General features: G+C 45.8%; 1 protein-coding gene and 1 long non-coding RNA gene across 2 annotated transcripts in view; one reads left to right on the top strand and one right to left on the bottom strand.

Moving 5' to 3' along the window:
• The window catches only part of XYLT1 (xylosyltransferase 1), a 325,897-nt gene that overhangs the window by 31,417 nt on the left and 269,700 nt on the right, over positions 1-24,780 (bottom strand). Inside the window, exons 7-9 of the mRNA XM_059038015.2 lie at positions 12,614-12,830; positions 9,351-9,527; positions 4,773-5,035 (exon numbers count right to left, since the gene is read on the bottom strand). Coding sequence (XP_058893998.1) covers positions 4,773-5,035; positions 9,351-9,527; positions 12,614-12,830 — 657 coding nt within the window. The remainder of the gene's footprint in view (positions 1-4,772; positions 5,036-9,350; positions 9,528-12,613; positions 12,831-24,780) is intronic.
• Positions 5,708-9,196, top strand: LOC136792557 (uncharacterized). The gene is made up of 4 exons (XR_010836508.1): positions 5,708-5,842; positions 6,612-6,743; positions 7,693-7,810; positions 8,563-9,196. It is a non-coding gene; the product is annotated as an uncharacterized lncRNA (long non-coding RNA).

The following is a 24,780-nucleotide window of genomic DNA, read 5'->3' as shown; positions in this document are numbered from 1 at the left end:
TCTGGACTTTGGAAGCAGAAAACCCTCCGTCCGGACCGTGCTGCAGAACCCACTGCCATGCTGGAACGTTCCGCATCTGTGCAGTTCAGTTCAGTAGCCTCAGACACTTCTGACAACTGAGCACTTGAAATGTGGCTGGTGAAACTGAGGAACTGCATTTTAAATTTTAGTTAATTTAGACTTCAATGTCTCCTTGTGGCTAGTGACAATTGCGGACAGCATAGGTGGCACTGTGAAAGTGTCCTGGGGTTGCCTGCGTTAATGTCTGCAATTTGTCACCTCTCCTGTCTCTTTCCCATGTGACTCTGTAGGTTTCCTTGTACTGATGAGGCGAGCCTATTCCCCCATCTCAAATCTGCTTTGGCCAGAAGAGGAAGGGGTATCATGCCAGTTCTGAGCCAGGGCCCCAGGGAGCCTTGCACATTTCCACTCCCTCTCTTGCTCTTCTGTGATCACCCTGAGAGCATGCCTAGACTAGCCTGTGGAGGGAGGAGGCACTGAGAGCAGAGCTGAGCCTCCCCAGGTATCCCAGCCGAAGCCATCCTAGATCTGCCAACCACTCCCAGCCAAGACCTGCAGCTGGCTGCAGATGCAGGAGAGATGCCAGCTGAGCCCAGGAAAACTGCCCAGCTCACCTGCAAACTTGAAGGCTCTGTAAATGCTTATCGTTTCAAGGCACTGATCTGGGGCTTGTTACACGACATTATTGCAATAGGTAAATAATAGGTTGTCAGTGTTGGTTCTGTAAGGTCGTCAGTGTTTGACTAGTGAAGGTGGAAGAAAAGCAGGAGAGATTCTTGTCATGGGAGTTAAAAGAAGAAAGTGTTTCCAGAAGGCGGTGGTCAGTTGTATGGGGCGCTGCTAAGGGGTCAGGCAAACAAGCAATGGTCAAGTGCCCCAGAAATCTAGAAGTTAATCTTGGGTTGCTTGCTTTCCCTTATCTTCTTCCAAGAAATCCTGTTTTCTCCACCTGAATCCATCCTCCATTGTCCTATGCACCGCCAGCACCTTGGTCCAAGCCAACATCATGCCTTGCTGGACCTTTGCAAAAGCATCCTTACTCGTCCTCCTCCTACTTTTGTCTGCTATATCTGATTCTCATAGTAGCAATATGCATCGTCCCTTCCTTAAATACTGCAAGGGGTTTTGCTTATGCTTGGGTAAAACCCAAACTCCTTACCTCGTCTAAAACTCCTACCTCTTTCTCTAGCCTCATTGTTTCCCTCTGTCCCAACCTACCACCTACTAGCCACATGGACCTTATTTTGGATTCTTGAACATGCTAAGCTCATTTTCACCTCAGGGCCTTTGCATAGGACATCATTCTCTCTGCTGGAGATGCTCTTTTCCTCTTATGATTGCATGGTTGTCTCTGTCTTATTTTGCTTAAATGTTACCATCTCAGAGAGACCTTCCTTGACCACTGAACTCAAGTCACCAGCTCACTGCTGTTACTTGAGTTTATCTTCATTCTTCATTCTCTATAGATCTTTTGTTCTTGTTTCTGCTTTCACACTAGACTGGGTGGGCCTTGAGCTCGGGGCCTGGTCTGTCTGGGTCATGGCTGACCACCCAGTCAGTGCCTAACACAGCCTGCCACGTGGTAGGTGCTCAATCAAGACTTACTGTTTGAGTGAAGATTCTAGAAGGATTTTCTATTGAACCCTTTGCTTCTAAGGTACATCTAGGGAACCTGTAACCCAGGACTGAACACGAAGCCCACTGGTAACTCCTCTAGACTCTATATGGTAATTAAGTAATTAAGACTAAGAAGAGAGTTGTAACAAGATGCCAGATGCAATACAATAGAACCTAAACGATGCCTCAGGTGCATTCACTTGGCCCAAAGGTGTTTTTACTTCTTATCATTTACATAAGTGGGTATTTAAAAATGTAGGAGGCTCACACAAAAATGTGGATTTCTGATTTGTCTTGAAAATTCAGGAGATGTGATTGGCAACTCCAAGGGAACATTCCCACAAGCAATGTGCTGGATGTGCTGGAGGGCGAGGATATGCTGGAGTTCAGCACCGGGACCCCGGGGGTCCCTGGTTTACAGGTCAGCCCACCCTGCGCTGAGGATACATGCTTCCTGCCTGGCCCTGATGGCATTTGAATTTGAGGACATGTAATAAAATACTGACATCCTTATCTCTGGATGGGGCTCACAAGAAAACTTTCAAACTGCCATTTTGGGATTTTCTGCAATGAACAAGTGTTATTACCTAATGAGAAAAAAATCAATAAACATTATTTTTATGAAAGGTTATACTATAGACTAGAAAGACACAATTTGCATGAAATGCCCAGCGAAAAATGAGACTCCTGAAATAAAGTTTTCACTTGCTGTTTCCTCAGATAGCCCAGGGGTAGAAATTTATACTCTTTTTTGCCTTTTGGGACAAGGGTCCTTTGTCCTGATTTATCTGCAGGCTCATATTCATAAATATATATTGGCTTTGCCCACAGCGAGGCACAATGGTTCCATTATAATAAAAAATGTGGTAGAAGCCAAAGGATTCCAGGCCTGAGGCAACTTGATGGCTTGCTTAATCCCAAAATACCAGATGAAAATTTCAACAACTATAAATCAATTGGAGGAACCTTCTGAAATTTCCTATAAGATTATTTACCTTATAAATGCTATGAAGCCTGGGATTAAAACTACTCTTAAACGGCATTTGCCTCCCAAGCATCGGGCACTGTCCCATCTACTGGGGACACATACTGTGGTTCCTCGGCCAGGGATTCTAACCCCGCACTAGCAGGGGGAAAAGACATTCACCAACGACCTTGATCCAAGACACTGCTGCTAAGTGCAGTGGGAGTGTTGGAGGCTACTTTGGGCTCAGGAGAGGCAGGGGTGGGCTATCAGGGGAGCTCTTAGCAAGTTTCACAGAGGATGTGGCACCTGAGATGACCCTGGAAGACCGGGAAAAGATAGAATGAGTGGGGACTGTGGGGACGGTCAGCAAAGAACAGCACAGAGGAAGCGATGAACAGTTCACATAACCAGTGATGAAGCATGTAGCTCACATAGCCGGCTCCCTATTGGCTGCTCTTGGCAGTTTAAGAATGTTGGCAACTAAGATACCAACAATAGCATAAACATGTACTAAGCACTTCATATGTAAAATTCTGTTAAAATGGGGATAATAATAATACATAACTCATAAGGTAGTTTTGGAGGATTATCCCCTTTAAATCTCACAACACCATATGCTGTAAGGCTTATGATTACTCCCATTTTACAGATGAGAAAACTGAGGCTCAGAGAGGTTCATGACTTGTCCAAGCTAGTAAGTAGAGTGGAGTTCAAATGGCAGGTCCTGGGTCCTTAACCCATCCTGGTCTCCCTTTAAACTAAATCAGAACCTGCAGGGAGAGGAGAGGGAAGGCTGAGGGAAAAACTGTTGCAGCCCTGTGGAAATTCAGCTGGCGTGCATGCATGGGGCCCCATGTTTTCAGAATTTTAGGGAACAAAATGGTTCCTTTCCTCTCTTTCTTCTGTTCTTGAGAAGAGGGAAGAGCAGGGCAGGCAGGGACACATAGAAGGCTCAGTGGAGAAAGACTGATATTAATAAATTTTTTTTCTTTGTTGTTGAAAGAGGGAGGTGGGAGGCAGAACAAGAAGGAGAAGGAGAGTGACTAGAGGCACTTCTGGGAACCCATCCTCAGGAAATAATCAGAAAAGAGAAGGGGGGAAAAAAGAGGCTTTCTGCAAAAAGATATTCATCAGAACATGATTTACAATGGTCCATTACTGCCAATAGCAAAAGGAAAGGGCTGAATTAAGCAAACTCTGGAATTCCTACTCAGTGGAATACTAGTGGCATTAAAAAGGGTCATTATCCTTCCGGAAGCTGCAGAGCAGCAAGGAGAGGAGGGGCTAGTATTATAATGCCGAGCAAAGAGCAAAAGAAGCAGGACACCAAATCCTTGTTGTCATTATGGAAATATCTGCAATGTACATTGCTAGAGAACGGAAGGGAAGGTACACAAAATGAGAAGGGTTGGATGGCTTAGGGAAAGGCAGGGGAGAGATGGGGTTATGCTGAATCGTTTTCCCACCTTCCATCTTCTATTCATATATTCTAGAACATTCTTTCCTGAAGTGTCAACTGGTACCCACTAGTGGTAGGTGAGATGATTCTAAAGGGTACATGAACATTTAAAATAATAGTTCTGCCTTTTCATGATGTTTCTGGTTATGTTTTTAGGTGTAATGATAGTATGGTTACATTTTAAAAAGGAGTCAATTTTCAGAGATAAAATATTTATGGGATTTGCTTCAATCAAACTGATCTGGGATGAGGGGAAGGTGAGTGAAGGCACAGATGAAACCGCATTGGCCGGGAGCTGGTAATTGCTAGAGCTGGTGATGAGAGGATGGGGTTACACTTTTCTCTCTATTTGCTCTATATTTGACATTTTCCATAATAAAAAGTAAAAAAAAAAAAAAAAAAAAAGTTCTGTATTTTCATGATTACTTTCCAGGTAAAACAAACATAACTATCTAATACGGTGACATAAAGCCTCCTTCTAAAATACATATATTTAGCACAAAGAATGAGTCCACAGAAAGGAAATCATTAGGTAAATATTGGATCTGCTATCCTGAGAAGGTAAAAGGGTGACGAAGGCTTAGACAGGAAATGCTCTGAACGCTGCGATGTCTGTGTGGATGATTTTAGGGAGAAGCTTGGGTGGAGCTGCAGCCCCTACAGAGGAGGACGGTCCCTCGTCCCTGGTGCCCCTGCTCCCTGGCTCACCTGCAGCTGTTCTCCCCGGCGTCGTGCAGCAACAGCTCTGCCCGGCGGAGGCCCAGGCGGGAGAAGGAATGATACAAGGTCAGCGTCACGTCGCTCAGGCTGTGGATGCCGTCAGGCTCATCGTAGACATTCTCCCAGTAGGAGCGGAGGCCCGGGGTGCCCGCGGGGTAGTTCCCATACAGGTAATAGTCCAACTGTCCAATGATTTCCTGATTCACCACGGCTTCGAACTTGCGGGCAAAGAAGGTGGGCCGGGCTGTCTGCTGCGCTCACGAAATAAAAAGAACAATGTCAGCAAGTGGGGATGACGGTAGGTGGGTATTTAGGAGCCGGGCTCTGCAGCCAGCCTGCCTGGATCCACATCCCAGCTCTGACACGTACTGCCCTCTCTGTTCTCAGTTTCCTCATCTGTAAAAAGGGTGTTAGGATTGAATGAGTTAACATTTGTAAAGCATTTAAAGCAATGATGGACATGTAGTAAGCAGCATTTAAATATTTGTGAAATAAATTATATCCTAGATGTTTATAGCTGGGATGCATCTCAGAAATCATTTAGCTGGAGGTCTAGTACCGCTTATGGATATATTTTAGTTGTCCAGAAGAATGTTTTAAAATTGAATTAGCTGGCAACATTTAAAAGGTAGAAGAGTTTACAGAAGCAACTTTTGGTTTCCCTTTGAACAGAAATGATCTGGCCCCATATTCCTACAGGGTGACAAGTAGTTAAAGCTGAACAGCACCTGTCCCTTTAGACGGGCATGGGGTTTTTGGCTCACCACAGTCTCTACCATTCCCTATTGCCTCCTGGGCATTGTAGCTGACTTACAGACTCACAAGGAACACCCTGGATTTATTGATCGGAATCTTCAGGAGTGGGGCTTAGAAATCTGTATTCTTAACAGGCTTTGAAGGTGATTCATTTGCTCACTAGGGTTTGAGGATAATGTGAAGGACACCCGACCTGGCTGCAGAGTCACCTGTGGAGATTGAGGAGTCCTTCCCACCGACCTACTGAATCAACATCTCTGAAGATGAGATTTAGGAATCCGTATCCAAAAAAAGCCTCCCAGGTGATTATGCTGCAGTGTCTGAGAACCATTTATGTAAACCAAATTTTCAAGGGGGCTGAGTCCCAGAGAAGAAACGGACTTACTTATCTAAGGTCACACAGCAAGGTAATGGCAGAGCCAGGATTCAGATACAGCGTCAAGGGTTAGAGAAATAAAATACTGAGCCTTTATTATCTACCAGGTCTAAAACTATGGTCTGGGGCAGAGATCAATAAACCTTTTCAGCAAAAGGCCAGACAATAAATATTTCCAGCGTTGCAACTACTCAACTCTGCTGTCATAGTGTGAAAGCAGCCACAAACAGGTAAATGAATGGGCATGCGGCTATGCTCCAAAAGCACGTTATTTACAAAAACATGTAGTGGGCTGGATTTAGCCCAGGGGCTGTAGTTTGCTGACCTCTGGTCTAGGGCTACAGAAACAATTAAAACACAGACCGCTCCCTTGAGGAGCCTATGATCTAGTGTAATTATTGACCTTAATTTGGGTCTAGCACTGTTCTCACTGCAGTGGGTTAACAGCAACAATAATGTCAATAAAAACTCCTGAGCACACGCTATATACAGCGCACTGCATTTTGTCACTACCTCTAATCCTCTCAACTCTAATCCTCGTAACTCTGCAAAGCAGGTGTTACGATTCCCATTTTACAGGTGAGGAAACTGAGCTTGGAGAGGGCAAGTGATATGTACAAACTCACATAGTTGTAAGATTTGAACCCAGATCCGATGACTCTAAAACTCAAGCTCTTTCTTCTGCATCATCCTAGGATCACACTGCTAGTCGGGGGAACTCGAAGCCTCAGTAACAAAAACCCTTGTTAGTATTTGGAACATCCCATCTGTTCTCTGCTTCATGACCCTTGCGAACCACACCCCCTTCTCTGCGGTGGAGGTGTCAGGTCAGTTCCCTTATAGTAGCACCGAAAAGAGCCAGAACACGTAGGTTAAAATCCTCATTCTGCATCTTTCAAGCTGTATATGTCTTTGGGCAAGTCATCCAGGGCCTCAGTTTCCCCATCATTAAAATGGGTATAATAATATGGGTACTTAGCATAGAGTCTGGCACACGGTGTTAGCAGCTACGATTATGTGACTATTATCACTACACCCTTAAGCCTGCTATCAGGGGCTTCCAAGTCTTCGTTTTCTGGAGGCAGAGAACCAGACTCAGTGGCAGGGCAGCCTCCTTTCTCCTCCCGAGATTCTTTGATCACAGCTGGAGCTCCTAAAGGGCACATTTCTATATTTACAGTTCTCTTCCTCGGAGTTCTTTCAACAAGAACTCAAGAGCTCCATGCAGGCAGCAGTTTCTTGAGTCTAGATGTTGGGGGATATTCTTGATCTTTGTTTACTGTGAATTAAAGAGCTGTGAGCGTGTGACTCGGTCTCTATGTTAGCTCATTTTTTATCAGAGACCACGATGTCCCCAGGATGCTGGGACTGGAATACAAGTGCCGGCGCCCAGGGGGGCAGTGCACCCAAGAATCACCCGGCTTCTTGCTCTAAATGATGAAGGTCCTTTGCAATGAGGGTGATGACTGGACCTCTACGGAAGTGGGAATTCTTCTCTTTATTTTCTCTTTTGAATAGGTCAAATACTCCCCTTGCCACCTTCTTTCTGCTCAGCAGATCCTTTCTGCACAGACAATGGAACTAAAATGTCACCCAAGTTCATGCCTCAATTAACATGGGTTTGAGGAGGCCCCTGGGTAGCTCTCAATCTGTCACCAAAAACAGACCTAAAGAATACTTATTGCAGCAACTGCTTGCGCAGGCGAAAGACATTAGGTGGGAACCCTGAGGGAAGAAGAATGATGGGATGAAACCTGCTGTGTATTCTGCACCCAGCCATGCGTGAGACCAGGTTGGCAGCGGGGTCTGGTGGAAAAAGCCCAGGTCTGGAACTGGAGACACCCGTGTGGGACCTCGCACCCTACCACTCCACAAGCTGCGTGTCCATGGACAAGTAAGTCTCTGCCTCTGTGCCTTGGTTTCCCCACCCGCACAATGGAGATGATTTCTACCCGGTGAAGCCAACGCCCACAGAGGACCAGGCACACAGCCTGGGATAGAACAGCCTCCTAGTTGCTTGGGGGGGGGGGGGGGGTCTCGTTACTGTGCAGATTCTGACTCAGCAGGTCAGGAGCGGCAGAGATTCTGCATTTCTAACAAGCTCCCTCGTGATGCTGCTGCCGGTCTGTGGACCACACTCCGAAGAACCAGGCTATGAGGGTGGAAGCTTCATGGGGCAGTCCGTGTCCTCCCTGGACGTTTCCGTTATGTACCAGGGCAAGGCAGCAGGGGCACCTTGCCCTGGGTTATTAGCCTGGCACTGTTGTCCCCCCCACCCCCCCCACGTTAGCGGTTTGGGAAGCAGCATATCATCTCCACGTGGTGGCTCTAGTGACCTCAGAGTGACTCGTTTAACCGCTTGTAGCCCTCTCTTTGCGTTCTGGGCAGTTGAGGCTGGGCATGGTGAGGAGGAGAGGAGGAAGAACTCAGGGTACCGGCCTAGAGGGAGCGGGAGGCGTGCTCACAGGGGATGGAAAGAGGTCACCATCCTCAATAGGTCTGGGCTCCGAGGCACCCTTGGTGGTCTCGGGAAGCAGATGGAGAGCCGGCCACCCTCCTGCCTCTGCCTTCCCCAGAACTATGAATCGATGGGCCTTGCAGAGATACCTGTGAAGGCAGTAACGTTTCTTCTTGTTCCTCCTTTAGAGTTCACAGAGCGCGGTGTTCTACAAACTTGTCTGCTCATCAGAATTTCTCCAAGTGTAATATATTAAAATGAAAAATTCCTGGACCACACTGGAGATCAAAAGCTCTCAACTGGGGGTGAGTTTGCCACCAGTGGACAGCTGGCGATGTCTGAAGACACTCCTGGTTGTCATAACTGCAGGGTGTTACTGGATCCCCACAGGGGCCACTAGGCAGCATCTGGGGCCGTCCCTGGTTATCACAACAGGGGGAGGTGCTCCTGGCACCTAGTGGGTAGAGGCCAGGGGAGCTGCTAAACATCCTACAGCCCCCTCACCCCAACACAGAATTATCCAGCCACAATGTCAAGAGTGCTGAGGTTGAGGAACTCTGCCCTCTAATCAAGTTTGTACCCAGAAATATATTTTTAACAACTATTTCAGGAGATTCTGATTGAAAGGCAGTATAGAGAAATGGATCCAAGTATGGCCTTTGGAAACAGATATGCTGGGCTATGGGACCTTGCATAAAGTTATGGAGCTTTCTCTGCCTCAGTTTCCCTATCTCTAAAATGGAACAATAATCTATGTATGTATGTATGTATCTTCTAAGGCTGTTGTGGGGTTAAGGGGTCAATACAGGGAAAGTGGTTAGAACATCCCTTGCAAGGTGTTTGTGATCAATAAACGTTGGCTACTGCTGACGTTGTCATGATTATCATCAAGAACCAGGGTTGGAAAGTGCAGGATCCAATGACCTGCAGGGTTGCCTCGGATGCCTGCAGACGCCGGCTGGAAGGCGCGGCTCACCTGGAAGCGGTGAAAGTCCTGTGGCTTGAAGTCGTTGGGGGAGCAGCCGCACCAGTCCACGATGTGCTTGTACTGGCACTTGCAGCCCAGCTTGCGGTTCCAGTTGGTGACCCGCAGGTTGTTGTCCACCATGGTGTCGCAGTGGGGACTGTTCTCCAGGACCGTGTGGAAGAAGGACTGCAGGGCAGAGAGGGGCCAACCTGAGACCTCGTCCAGCCTCCCTCGAGTGGGCTGGGGCGAGGGGTCCTTCCCGAGGGCCACCTGACAGTGAAGGGACTCTCCTGGAGACTCAGCTGTTCTCTCTGCAAATGGGGTCAGTGCCAGTCCGGGCCCACCGAGGGTACCCTGGAGGTTTTGTCCCAGGGTGGCTTAAGGCTGCTTAGGAGTTACTGCTCTGAGTGTTTCTCTAAGATGTCTCTCCGCAGCAGCCTAGAAACTGATTTCAAGACACCTCTTATCACCCAGGACATCCTCTGTCCGCTCCGCAGAGAGAGAAAGTCCCTTAGGGTATGTCAACACATGGGGACCAGAGAAAAACACTGGGACAAGTTTCTAGAAAACGCTGGGCCAAAAGGGCTCTTGATTTCGCAAATGGTTAGACCTGAAACCAAAGAGACTCAGGTCTGAGATACCTTGAAAACAAAGACTGAAGCTCTGGAATTTCACTCCTGGGAGAGGGAGGCCAGAATCACGGATGCCCTCCTGCCCTAGTCACTGGGGTAGCAACTACAACACTGGGAGGGGAGGAGGTGGGGGTCCATTGGGCTTCCCACTGTCCATGGTGCTGGACCAGGCGCTGTAATCTCCCCCTATTCCTGAGGCTTGGTCAACCTCTCCCAGGAATCTGAGAAAGAGGCAATGTTGAGAGTGAAAAGAGAGACCAGAGAAGAGACACATGGTTGGAGCTGCTGAAAGAGAGATAGACGGTGTGTGTGTGTGTGTGTGTGTGTGTGTGTGTGTGTGTGTGTGTGTGTGTGTGTGTGTGTGTGTGTGTGTGTGTGTGTGAGAGAGAGAGAGAGAGAGAGAGAGAGAGAGAGAGAGACAGAGATTGAGAGATTGAGAGACTGACTTCTATTTGGACAACCATTTTATAACAACCTCAGACACCAGGCAGATACGTTCTCCCCTGCTCTCTGCTTCTTAGGGAAAGCTGTTGGGGAACACGTGTCTTCCTGTTACAAATTCATGGCACAGCCTTCAGATTTCTTCTAAATTGGTCCCCTGGAGGTGGTCTGGGAGAAGGGCAGGACAGAAAGGCTGGGATGGAGGAAGTAGGATCTAACAGGGATGCTGGAGTGTAAAGTGCCTGTGTGTGCTGGGAAGTGGGGGACGGTTGGGACAGAGAGAACTGGCATTGGGATGGGCACCTTGATTACACAGCCCGAGCCCCAGACAGTCCCCTCCCGATGGGTGAGTGGACAACATGAGGCTCTATCCACACCCCAGCTGCCCTTCTTAGGATATTAAATGACATGCCTGTGAACCTGCATTTTAAGCTTGAACTGTCTACAGTTCAAAGCCCACAGAGGCGCATATTCTCCATCAAGCAGTGGGGGAGAGTACCCAATTATCGATTGTCCTGTGTCCTTTTGTAATGATACAGAAATTCCCTGCAAGATAATGGATGAGGAGGTTATCAGAATTGATAGAAAAGGTGATTTTCGCTGAAATAGGATTAAAAGCTCATTACTTAACATGTGTGCAGAATAGCAAAACCTGGCTCAGTGATCACAAGCCCATCATCCCTCGGGATTGAAGTGGGCAGTCAGCCTTACTCAGAGATTGGCCCTGCCCCAGATGTCCGTGAGGGATGTGGAAACCATCAAATGAGTTGCATTGTCTTGTCTGGCCTAGAAACACACAAGCTGAGTGGTCCAAAAATGGGGCACAGCCAGGAATGGTGGGCCATTCGTGGGAGGTGTTGCAGGCTCAATAGAAACAGAACCAGCTCTGGAATTTTCTGGAGTTGGAAATTAGGGTGAAAGTGAACTGGAGGTCAGGGAGCTAATCTAGAATCTCTTAGTCCAGGTCTGATAAGAAGGCTGCTGACATATTAGGGGCAGCACTTCAGAACTGAGTCCCTACCCATTTCCAGACGGGGCTGGGGCTGTTCCAGAATACCCTGCAATCTTACACAATAGGACTTCTGAAATGGACTGAATATCTGTGTCCCCCCAAAATTCATAGTTTGAATCCTAACCCCCAATGTGACAGTGTGAGGAGGTGGGGCCTTTGGGAGGTGATTAAGTCATGAGGGTGGGGTCCTCATGAATGGGATTAGTGCTCTTATAAAGGGGACCCTCACCCCTTCTGTCATGTGAGGACACAGCAAGGACTGTCAGTAGTCAGCCTGCAGCCCGGAAGAGGGATCTCACCTGACCATGCTGGCACCCTGATTAAGGACTTCTAGCCTCCAAAACTATAATAAGTACATCCATTTTACTGTATTTTGTTTTAGCACCCTGAACTAAGACCGTTTCCCATCCTGAGGTCTGAAAAGTGGTGACAGACTTCCCAGAGCTTTTCAAATACTTCCAAAAGCCGACAGGAAATGCCGAGTCCCAAGCATTTGGACACAGTGACTGTCAATGCAGGGGGCTAGTGCAAACCCAACAGAAGCCCTGGCTTTGGGATCACTGGAATTTCTGGTGTGACTGATGAGGCCAAAACTACTGTCTCTCAGGGAATGATAGAATATTATTCAAAATTAGAAAAGGAATTCTTGGGGTTGAAAAGTTATTACATGATTGGTAAACGTGGAGGACCTGTCAAAAGTTGATGTGGGTGTTTCCTGAAAAGGCCAGCATATACAGTTGTGCAGGTTACACACTGCACAATTCTAGGGGGCACCATTGCTATTGTAGGTATGAGAGCTTTGTATTTACATAAATAACAGTTTTCTGAAAAATGGCAATAAAGTGTCTTGTTCTAACAAAATCAGTATATGGTGATGGTTTTACGACCAATGGGAGCCAAGTGTCTTGAGGAAGAACTGCCTTTTTTACTTTACATCTTTAAAGATGTTGTCTAGATTGCTGGTGGCAGCATTGTGCATCTACTCCATACAATCTCCATGTAGACTGGAGGGGACCAGGGGCCCTGCTGTGACAGCAAGGTCCCTGGTAGCCAATACAGTTCCCCATCTTCCTCTGGATGTTTGGAGGACAACATATTGAACCCTGTGTGGCTTTGCCAAAAATCCTTTGCTCCAAAGGCTAGAGCCAACCCCTACCTTTCTCAGGGATGTTTTCCTGGATACTCACCTCTGCAGGAAGCAGGGTGTAGGAGTAGAATTGCTTCATTTTTGTCACCAGATCGTCTGTGGAGAACGTCACATACTCAACAAACTTCCGGTTTAGCAGGAACCAATCTGAGCCGCCATCCACGGCAATGCCCTCTGGGATCCGCCGGTCCCCCAGGCGCCACATGTGGGCATCACACTCCAGAAAGAGCCGGTCCAGGCCCTGTTTCCGGATGAACCTGGGCAAGACAAAGTAGTGCTTAGCCGTGAAAGAGCGCCACCTAGAGTCCAAATGAAATGGCACAGTCTCGGCAATAAAGACATTTATTGAGTACTTACTGTGCGCTAGGTACTGAGCTAGGGGCTCTGTGTGTAGTTTTTCACTTGATCTTCACAAGCAAGGCTGGTGTCTATAACCCTATGAGGTAGGTACTATCGTTATGCCCATTTTACAGATGAGGACACAGAAGCTTAGAGAGCTTAGGAGACTTGCCCACCCAGCACAATTAGATGGCAATGATCATCTGCTACATCTGCTTCCTCTTTAGAGAAATTCTGAAATCACCTTTTCATGCCATGGATGCCTTGGCAGTTTGGTGAATACAGCCTATGGACCCTCATCTCAGAATAGTGCTTTTATTTTTTTTCATTTATTTTTAAAATTAATTAATTAATTAGTAAATTAAGTATACTTGATTTACAATATAGTGTTAGTTCCAGGTGTACAGCAAAGTGATTCAGATACACACACACACACACACACACACACACACACACACATATATACACATATATATATATTTCAGATTCTTTTCCTTTATAGGTTATTACAGGATATTGAATATAGTTCCCTGTGCTATACAGTAAATCCTTGTTGTTCATCTATTTTATATATAGCAGTGTGTATTTGTTAACCCAATACTCCCAATTTATCCAATTGCAGAATAATGCTTTTAAATGCATACAACAAAAATACACAGGGTTACAAAATATTTTCAAAACTACCAAAGTGATGATATAGTAATTCACATGATTCTTGATTCACACATTAAGATGAGTATTACAAAATATTATTAAAAACACCATATTTATGAAAATTACATATTTCCTTTTTAACACATTTAATAACAAGGTCTTGTAGTAGGTCTAAAAACTACTGTAATTTTGAGGAAGAGGTGAGCATATATGACATTTAGAAGTGGATGTATCAATTATAATGCGATTTGAAAATATGTGATTCCTGGGCCTTTCCTGGCGGTTCAGTGGTTAAGACTCTGCGCTTCCAATGTAGGGGGCATGTGTTCGATCCCTGGTTAGGGAACTAAGATCCGATAAGTTACGTGGCATGGCCAAAAAAAAAAAAATGTGATTCCTAACAGTAACTGCTAATACTGTGGTGGTTTGTTACCCTACATTTAGCCTACATTTAGCTAGATTTTAGTTAGAGTTTAGTGAAAATTAAGATCATTTTCTTCCTATTCAAAGTCACAGACCCCTGATTTCTATCCATGAACCTCAGATTAATAACTCCTGCTCTAGGAGACACACACACACACACACACACACACACACACACACACTCTTGGGATTCTGCAAGCCAGGCAGGGTGGAATTGGCATTTCCTAATTTGTAGATGCAGAAATCAAAGGTCAAAGAGCAGGTAAGGTGGGTGTGTTGGGAGGGTAGACAGAACTAGGCCAAGCTCTCTGGCCAAAACTCTCAGTTCATTTGTAGTTAGCATTAATTTAGCACCTACTATGTGCCAGGCATGTGCTGGCCTTGGTGGGAGACAGGAGAAGTGAGGATGGTCCCTGCTGCTCAGGAGCTGGTTATCTTGTTGGGAGTTTATCGTCTACAGGTCTCCCCACCCAGGGATCTTGATGCTCCTCCAGCTCATACAACATAAAATCAACCATTTTAAAGCATACAATTCAATGGCATTCGTTCATTCACGATGTTGTGCAATCGTCATCTCTAGTTTCAAAATATTTTGTCACCCCCAAAGGAGACCCCCATCCTCATCAGCAGTTACTTCCCATTCCCCCCTCCCTCCAGTCCCTGGCAGTCCATCTATGGATTTACCTATTCTGGATATTTCTTATAGATAGAATCACACAAGTTGTAGTCTCTTCCACTTAGCTTCGTGTTTTCAGTGTTCCTCCACATTGTAGCAAATAATGGGGCTTCATTCCCTTGTTTCTGTCTGCCCGGCATCCATTCTCTGGGAACCACACCTTGATTTTATTTTGGACAGTTGCTCACCCTCAACTCTCAGTTCACTTGGTTTGCCTCACCCCCAGCACCAGGGGAGGGAACACGACTCAGCCTGGTCAATCAGAGTACTCCACCTGCTTGGCTGCCATAATTGCTTCATGGACGGGCAAGCAACTCAAGCTGAGTCTGAGACTAGGTTCTGGATTTTTGCTGGAGATACTAGGAAGGAGGGCTTTTCTAGAAGAATGTAAGCTGAGGGCTGCTGGCAGCCATCTTGTCACCACGAGTGTAGAGGTTGTCTGATCACGAAGGTAACATAGAAGACAAAAAAAGAGAGATGGAGAATGGGAGGGAGGGAGGGAGGAAGTAAGGGAGGCGGAGAGACAGACAGACAAAGCCTTGATGACTTTGCTTGAGACCCTGGATCTTGCTATACCTGATTCACCCACAGACTTGTCAGCAAAGTGCTTGAGGCATTTTAAGATGGGATTCTGTCACTTGCAATTGAAAAAGTCCTGACTCATACATTCCTGAATGATTTCACCTTTATCATTACCGTGATGAATGCAAATGTTCTTAGGCTCCAGATAGGGCAGGTAGCCATGGCTGTGGCACATTAATGCCACCTCTTCCACTGGAGCAGGCTGCATCCCCCATTGTATGTCTAGAGGTCTTTGTGCCTCCATGGCAGACCTCATCTCTGTCTTCACATTAGAGTTACCTGTCTCCACTGAGGTAGATGCTGTGCTCACTAGAACCCGGCTTCCTCCTTCCTGCCTACCTTACAGGTCCTGAAAGAGTGCAAGGCACCTGCTCAGGAAAGGTCTACGGCGATGACCAGACGTCAGGGCATAGAAGCTGCAGATAGACCCACCCTGTTGGTCATGCTGAAGTCTACAAAGACTCTCTCCCATTGGGCCTCCCACAGATCCACCAAAGGGAACTGCCTGAAACCTCACTAATAAACCCACATCCCTAGCACTTTCTTCTGCATAGATAGAGGACCTGCTTCTTGACATTGGTCTCTCACTGAGCACGATGGTGTAATATATTTAATTCTTAACCAAATTGATGCTAGTGTAATAAAAATGGTGACAAAAATGATGCTGGTGGTGAACGGACTTAATTCTGCTAAAATGTGCTTTTCATCTACCTTGCAGTGTGGCTCTACCAGTAACCAGCTGGGTGAATGTGGAAAACGATGACCTTGACTCAGTTTCCCCCATGGGAAACTGACAAAGTTGGGTTAGGTCTAGGTTATAAACTTAAATGTCTACAGGGGTCAGACAAAAAATATAAGTTTGTGAGGGGGGCTTAGTATAAGATAACAGGGTAGGTGGAGTCAGCAAAGATGTAGAGACTGCATTTTCTGAAAAGCACTCAAATCCCTTAAAAAAAAAAGCACTTCTGGCTAAATAAGACATATCCCTAGGCTGAATCCAGCCCACAGACCACCAGTCATAATTACGCTGGGTTAGGTAATCTCTAGGGTACTTTCCAGCTGTGACATTCTCTAAGTCCCTCTGTTATACCCAGGAAGAGGTGTGGGGCAGGCATTAGGCGGATGCATGGGAGCCCACAGAAGGCTGACAACTTTTCTGAGTATACAAACAAGGGCAGAAGCCGACCAGAAGACCCACATGTCCAGCGTCCCTGGTCCTGTTCTTTCCCTAACACACCTTTCCTAGTGCAAAATCCAAGTTCGTTGGCAAAGCCTTGTTCCCTCTGGGGAGCGAGCTGGTGAGGGGTTTTCAATACACTCACCATAGCACTCCCTGACACCACACTTGGCTCTAACTGACCCACTGAAGGAAGCCGCCGAGGCTGAGGAAATAAAGTCCTACCTCGACTCTGGCTGGTGCCAATTATACGATAACGCCCAGTGAGCGCACTTAACTGTGTTTAAAACTTTAAACTTTAGATACTCTATATCAAAACTTACAAGGCAATCAAGACCAACTGAGAATGAGAGAGAGAGAGAAGAAATACAGGTGAGACGACTTGCAAAATGTTTCTTTCCATGGACCAGCTTTTTAAGTTCATGTTCCATTAGATGAGATACCAGCATCGTCTTGCAATTTTAATGTGATGTCCTGGACCGCCATATCCAAATACAATATTTATGCAGTAATCTCCAAAATGAAATATTCATGGGGTTGGGAGATTGGCCGCTGTATTTACTGCCTTCAAAAACTGATAAGCTGCAAACACGTGCTTTGGTTAATTATGAGTAAACAGAGACCACAGATTGCCTAGGTCTCAGAAAGGGGCTACCGGGAACTGAGGTCTGGACTGGGAGAAGGTGGCAGACGCCCAGAGTCTGGGTATCTAGCAGGCGAAAAGAATCAGCTGTTTCAACAGTGATTTGCTTTCTTATTCTTCCCTGTGGATTTACTGTAACTTGAAAAGGTAAAGGTTGGAAACCAAAGTAAGTTTGTGAACACCTGGGTGAGCCTTGTCATCGATGCTGGCTCACCAGGAAAAGGTGCGCGGCTCTCTCACCTGAGGGATGGAGAGAAGAGTTGCAGCAACGGGCCCAATTCACAGAAGGTGACCAGTGATGCTGCCCTCCCTTCAGTTTTGTTTCCAGTTGACCTGGTTACCTGGTAAAACTGGGGTCAACAGGTGATACCATAGAAAAGCAGACAGGAAGAGGATCTGGTACCAATGCTGTCTCTGCTTTCACTGAGAAGTGGGGCTGGCTTAACTTCTCTGAATGCCAGTTTCCTCCCCTGTAGGATGAGCTCCATGACACCTGTCCCAACAAGTTCCCAAATCAGCTGCCAAAGTGTGATGGGTGATGTTTACAAAGGTCCTTGCAAAGTAAGCACTCTTCACCCAAGCAATGGGCTGACCCAACCATCAGTTCTTTTTTTCATAGAGATAACATCCCTCTCCAATCCTCCTTTGGTGTTTTATTTTTCTCCATATCACTTCTCACTTTCTAATATAATATACAAGGTATTTATTTAGTTTATTATTATTATTATTATTATCTCTACTACTGGATGTAAAGCCCCAAGAGGGCAGAGATTTTTGTCTATTTTTGGTCACCTCTGTGTTCTACTACAGTGCCTAACATGCAGCTAGTGCCCAATAAATTTCTGTTGAGTGAATGAATAAAGGGAACAATGACAGCCATGTCTGTCAGGCAGTCAGGAAGTAGCTGCCATTAGTTACAGCCAGGTATCAGATTTTTCTAACACACATTCGACAGACAAAGGAACTGAATCACAGGAAGGTTAAGTAATTTCTCCAAAGTCACGCAGCTAACAGGCTTAGACTTGAATCCAGGTCTGGATGAATCCAACGCAAATGCTTAACTACTCTGCCATTCTTCATCTCAATTCGCCAGGGTCCCTCCAAAAGGACCCTAATGAAGGATCTGAGAACTTCCGTTTCCTCAAAAAGACAATGCCCAGAAGTGAGCGAACCAAGAGCAAATGGCTCATTGCTGGTTGGAAGAGGCTTTCAGCCAGACCTCACAGGGACTTCTGTCTTCAGAATAGGTTACTTAAGGGCAAACATGGTATCATTTGCATTTGGTTTTACCTCCTGGGCTCTCAGAGATGGTTTGCCTCCCTGAGATTTTTCTCTACTGCCACAATATGGGACAAAGTCAGAGCTAAGTATGCTTCTACTAGGATGTCACACGGATCAAATCTACTCAGTTGAGCGCCAAAGGAGATCAGATGGAGGATGGCAAGGGGTCCTGAGTCCCCCCCATGGGGGACGAGGTCAGTTAAGAAAGTATCTGTAGCCTTTGGAAATGGCCTCAGAAAGGGCAGACAATGGAGAAGTCTCTCAATTCAGTTAATTCCCTGGCTACAATCTCGGTATATTCATCAAGTGTGGAATTATTCCAGAACCGTCTTGTCCTGTAATGAATTCTGAAAGGAAGAACACTGTCCCTCAGATTTTACAGCATGTTTGAGCAAGAAGGAATCTCAGCAATCAGCTGATATAACTAATTTTATAGATAAAAAACCCCAACACACTGAGACTCAGAAAGGACGTGTGAGCCAAAGTCATCCGAAGTCACACAGCCTAGAAAAATATTTCCTCTTCTTCTCTTTCTCTCTCCAGTGATCTCCCACTGAACCCAGATTACTCCTTTAGCCTATGTACAACCTAAGCATTTTAGTTTAAAAATAAAGTCATGGGGGCTTCCCTGGTGGCGCAGTGGTTGGGGGTCTGCCTGCCGATGCAGGGGACGCGGGTTCGTGCCCCGGTCCAGGAAGATCCCGCGTGCCGTGGAGCGGCTGGGCCCGTGAGCCATGGCCGCTGGGCCTGTGCGTCCGGAGCCTGTGCTCCGCGACGGGAGAGGCCACAACGGTGGGAGTCCCGCGTATTGCAAAAAAAACCCCATAAATAAAAAAAATAAAGTCATGGAACAAAGCATGAAACACAATGTGTGAAATCAGCCAGCTATGTGAATGGACTCACACAAAACAGCCATGTCACACAGGGGCCAAACTTTGGGCTCTGGAGCCAGAATATTTGGTACAAGTCCTGGATTTGCCACTAACCTTGGGAGACCTGAACATGGATGCCTCAGCTTCTTACCTGGAAACCGGTGATCCATAATATCTGCCTCAGAGAATTTAAGTGAGGTTATATTATATATGGAGAAGGCTTAGCATAGTGCTTGGCACTTAGTAAGTGCTTAATAAGTGTTCACCAAGATACTTAACTTTTTCCCTCATCAAGCCAGAAAATTAAAACTTCTATCTCTCCTCGTCTCTATTCTGGGTTTTGGTAGACAGGCATGTGTAGGGCACCTCCACAGCTAAGGAGAAACCCTTTATGCTCTGAGAAGCAATGCCTTTTCAGCACCAAGGACAGAAGCCCAAAGCCCTCACAGGGCACTCGTCTCCTGCAATTATTTTAGTCCAGCAATGCCCATGGCTGTGGTGGTAGAGGTGACAAGCAACACGGGCACCCTGCTTCTATCTGAGAACCACAAATACAAAACCCCCCCATCTTCCCAAGGCACAAGTCAGTGAGGATTCAGGTCACTGGGTTCCTAGTTTGGCAGCTCCACAGGGGCTCTGCTGGCCATTTCCCACAGGTCCAGTGTAGGTTATGTCCCTTCCCAAGCTGGGCTGGAGTCAGCTGTCAGGCCCCAACTCTGCAGTAGTTGGAAGAGAAAAGGGGCTTGGGGCACTTGCTCATTCAGCAACTCTCTGGGTCTCTGTGCTGAGAATATGGTTGTGAAGAAGACAGACATCATCCCTATCCTCTCTCTTCTAAGATGAAAGATAAAACCATAATATTTACCATTTATTGAGCACCTGCTACTTTCTAGGTCCTGTTCCTTGTACTTAATATATATTCTCTCATTTAATCTTCATCACGATCCTATGAGGGTTCATTTTCCAGATGAAGGAACAAAGACACAGAGAGGTTAACTAATTTTCCCAAGGCTACACCGTTGGTTAGTGGAAAGGAAGGGATTCAAACCTTAGCAGTCAGGCTCTGGATTCCACACTCTTAGCCACAAGACTATAACACCACTCTGATAATAAATAGGTAAGTCGTCATAAACAGCTGCAAAACACATGAATATGTAATTAGATGTTTGTGATAAGTGTTATACAGGAAAACGTAGAGCGCAATGACAAAATAAAGAGACAGGGACTTAATTAGTGAAGACTATTGGGGAAGACTTTGCTGAGGAGGTGGCACTGACAAGAAGGATGAGAAGGAATGAATCATCTGAAGAATTCTGGAGAAGAGCTTTACAGGAGACAGAAATAGTGTGTGCAAGAGCCCAAAGGAATGAAAAGAAGCTAACGTGGTAGGAGTGGAAGCTACAGGGAGAAGCTCAGCTTCACGACCTCACACCAGAGGAGACCAGTCACAGGAGAGGCAGACTCTGACCTGATTGGTGGAAGGAATGTATCAGCCACAAGTACATGTGGCCTGGACATGGCAGGAAACTCCACAATGAACATACTTAGGGAAACGGTATAGCACAGTGGCTAGGAATGTAGACTCTGGAGCCAGACTGCCTGGGTTCGAGTCTCTTTCCCCACTCTGTGTGTTGTTTAATCTCTCTAGCCTCAGTGTGCCTATCTGGAAAATGGGCATGATAATGACTGCACTTACACCATGGGACTGTTGTGAAAATTGAAAGAGTTAATATCTCTAAGGCATTTGGGACAGTCTCTGGCACATGGTAAACTCTATCGTTACACATGCCCTGGGCAAAGAAAGCTGACTTGGCTTTGACATTCAGGAATGGAAAAAAACCCAGCCTGAGCAGAAATGCAGAGTTAGGGGCCCAAATCCTGGAACTGAGAATCCCAGGCTTGGTGGCCCATGCTCTTCACATGGGCCCGAATCAGCTTGCACCTCTAAGAGTCTAAAGGTCCATTGCGGGCTAACTGATTTTCCCTATTTCACACATATTTAAAAACAATGTCTACTGCCTTCTGTTCTTACTATAAAAGTAATGCAGTTCCTCCACAGAAGGCATGGAACACAAAAAGGGAGAAAAGGAGGAAATAAAAAATCATGCTCTATGTCTCAGAGATGACACTGCACATATTTTCCTTCTAGCCTTTGGTCCAACTTTGACATGTATTGTTTGGAAAAAAGAAAAGATTGAAAGTTGACCTCAAAACTCATATGGAGGCCCACAGAGTGTCTGTGTGCACAGCTTTGTATGGGTGCCTGTGTGATGCTAAGCTTTATTTTGACATGGTTACCATAACTGGATTAAATAAAGTGAACATGCAAACAGGGATAAACTCACTGGTTGGGTTTAAGAAAAGCAAGAGGGAAATGCAATCTGCTTTCCCCATTGGAGATGAGATATTAATTACCTCCTCCCATCTATCATGGTGCTACGAGACAGATGGGGAGAGAGCTCTTCTCCTGATAAGCAAGTTGGCACCAAAGGGCCTCCTGAAAGCAGATTTGTTTGGAGGAGGCTCCTGGCCAGGCTCTCGATGGATCTGACAACTTTTGGTTAAACAATTGCCTAGTTATACATCAAGGGAGGTTTGGGCCTGAAGATTAGTGCAACGTCAGAGAGAAGAAGCTGCCGAAGCTGCTTTAGCTGCCATTCTGGTGCCCAGCAAGGGACTGCCACCTCTAGCAGGTGGGCCCCAGACCAGGGAACAGGAAGAAACTTGTTTATGCCACTTCTGACCTGAGGGCTGGGACCCCTCCTAGCTTCCTTCTGGTCTAGTCTTGCTACATTTGAAATGCTAGTTGTTTCTCTAAGAGTTGTAGAAAGTGTTTCGCAAACATTAATCACGTGTATATATACCATCTTCAAGGCTTTTCCATCCTTGTCACCATCACCACTATCAACATCACCACCATCATCAACTTAATATGCGTAACTAACTATTCCAAGCGCTTACTCACATATTCACTCATTTAATTCTTGCAGCAATTCTATGAGGCTGGTTTTATTATCATTATTCCCATTTTACAGATGAGGAAACCGAAGCACAAGTGATCGATGTAACTTACCCAAGGCCACACACCTAGAGAGTGCTCAGCATACGAACGCTGGCAGTCAGGGTCCAGAACCCAGATTCTTAACTGCTCTGATACAGGTTTTATGAAGTCTGTGTGAGACTTTCCTTAATATTTCTTTTCTAAACCAACTTTAGATAGCTTCAACTGTTCTCTTTTAAACTTAGTCTTATTCTAAGCATCCTGTCCATGAAATCATCGATTAGATGGGCTAATTATATAAATTTTAGTTGATATACATAAAATCAATACTAACTCTCCCATGATGCCCATTTATGATCACCCCAAAATAATCTCACATATCACTGGTGGATTGTGAACACACTTTGGGATAGGGTGACTCTAGAAAGTAGGGGAAGGACTGATTGTCCTCCCTTGCTCCTTTAAAAATGATTCTGCTTAAAATCAGCAGAGTTTTGCTCTTTCATCCACACACCCCAAGAACTGAAAACAACAGGTCCTCTCAGATGCAGTCGCTAATCATGGGGTGATAAAAGTCAGACTTAACCAGGCTCCAATGCCAGCTGTGTGGAACCCTGAGCGAGTTAAAGCAACTCTGCAAGCCTCAGCTGCACTCTTTAAAAGAGGATAACACAACTCGAAAGCCCGTGGCTCGGCACTTCCTGTGGTCAGTGAGGATACTCAGTCCTCCACAATCCCCACATCACTGTCCGGATCTTATAAAGAGGAGGACATGAAGGCATGGAGAGTCAAAGCCATTTGTCAAAGTCCCCTGGCTGTCATATGGCAGAGCTGGCACTTTGGCACGGGTGTCTGGACTCCATTGCCCATATGCTCTTACCACTACACCACACTCTGCCCCAGGGCTAAGCACTGGGGCCCTGGTGACCTTGAATTATTTGGAGAACTTAGACCAATCAAGGCTGGAAAATTCCCAGAGGAAACTCTATTCCGGCTGAGGGAAGTGATTTTCCCTTTCCATTTCCCTGTAAGGGGCCTGTCCCTACACACTGAGCCTTGATCAAGCTGCCGAGATTTGGGAAACTTCTCCAATGCTCCCCGAGCAGAACCCAGGAGTTCCTGGGGATGTTTGCCAAGACCTGCTTATTCAGGGCACTTACTTCTTTCAGCGCTGCAGAGCTTAGCTGGGAAACTGGTAATTGTGCTATATGTCTTTCAATATATCTAGCTACTTCATTTTTGGAGGAAAGCAAGGAAATACAGTGAACACAACACTCCCCTTCATTTACTTATAGGAACAGTCAGGACCAATTTGGCAGCTATTAAAGTACCAGTTTGCCTTTATGCCATCTCTTAGCAGCAGGAGCTGGAAGTCCAAATTGGCTGCTAAAGGCTGAAGTTGGGGACAGAAGGTCAAAACTGCTATTAGGAACCACGTGGAATGAAAAACTAAGGCACCCTGTGGCCTGTTTTGTATCTCACTGCTTGCTTTTGTCCCTCTCCATCTCTCTGTCTTTTAAACTCTCTGCCTCTGTCACACTGTCTGGTCCCGAAGCATGAAGCATCAGAATGGGAAGGCATTTGGAGATCATGTCATTCAACCACTTTGTTTTTCAAAGGGAGAAAAGGAAGCCCAGAGAAGCAGAGTGGCTGCCTCAAAGCCACCCAGCATATTGGAGGAAAGCAGGACCAGAATACAGAGAGGCCGCATCATGCAGGGATTTGAGCTTGGGCTCTGGGGACACACTCACTTAGGTTTGAGTCCTAACCCTGCCCTAGTTGCGTGAGCTTAAGCAAGTTACCTCCCCTCTCTGAGTCTCAGTTATCTTATCAGTAAAATGAGGCTAATACGCTGAGGAGGGTCACCATCTGGAGCCAGAAAATTAAACCAACACAAAGGGAAAGAGAACTAATAGAAGTTAATGGGTGAGGGTGGTCAAAAGGTACGAACTTTCAATTATAAAATAAGTAAGTTCTGGGATGTAATGTACAGCACGGTGACTACAGTTACTAATACTGTGTTGTACATATTTGAAATTTGCTATGATCTTAAAAGTTCTTACCACGAGAAAAAAGATTGTAACTATGGGTGGTGATGGATATTAACGAGGCTTATTGTGGTGGTCATTTTACAATATATACATATATTGAAATGTTATATCACTGACTTGAAACTGATATAATATGTCGGTTATATATTAATTTTAAAAAAGATTCCTGACAGTGAACTACTTGGCTATTTGATGTGATGTGTTTATTTTACTTTAACCCTCTCCAGAAATAATAAGAAATAATTAAGCAGCCAGAAAAAAAAAAAAAAAAAGAATTAACAGAGAGTCTGGGCTTGATGATATCATTTGAACTGCTTGATTCAGCTATGTCTGAAGTCAGATACTAATGTTTTAGTTGCATCACCCAATAACTTCCTTTACCCTTTAAGCAAGTTTGAGCTGAGTTTCTGTCACTTCCCACCAAAAAGGGTCCTTCCTAACATGCCATCGGCGCAGAGCCAGAGCAAAGCCCCACCCAGGCTGCACCGGTGGGAGACATGAGGGAAGA

Source organism: Kogia breviceps, chromosome 14 (assembly GCF_026419965.1).
Source record: "Kogia breviceps isolate mKogBre1 chromosome 14, mKogBre1 haplotype 1, whole genome shotgun sequence".
NCBI classification, from domain to species: domain Eukaryota; kingdom Metazoa; phylum Chordata; class Mammalia; order Artiodactyla; family Physeteridae; genus Kogia; species Kogia breviceps.
The sequence above is the reverse complement of the archived record's forward strand: the minus strand, read 5'-3'. Positions and strand labels throughout refer to the sequence as shown.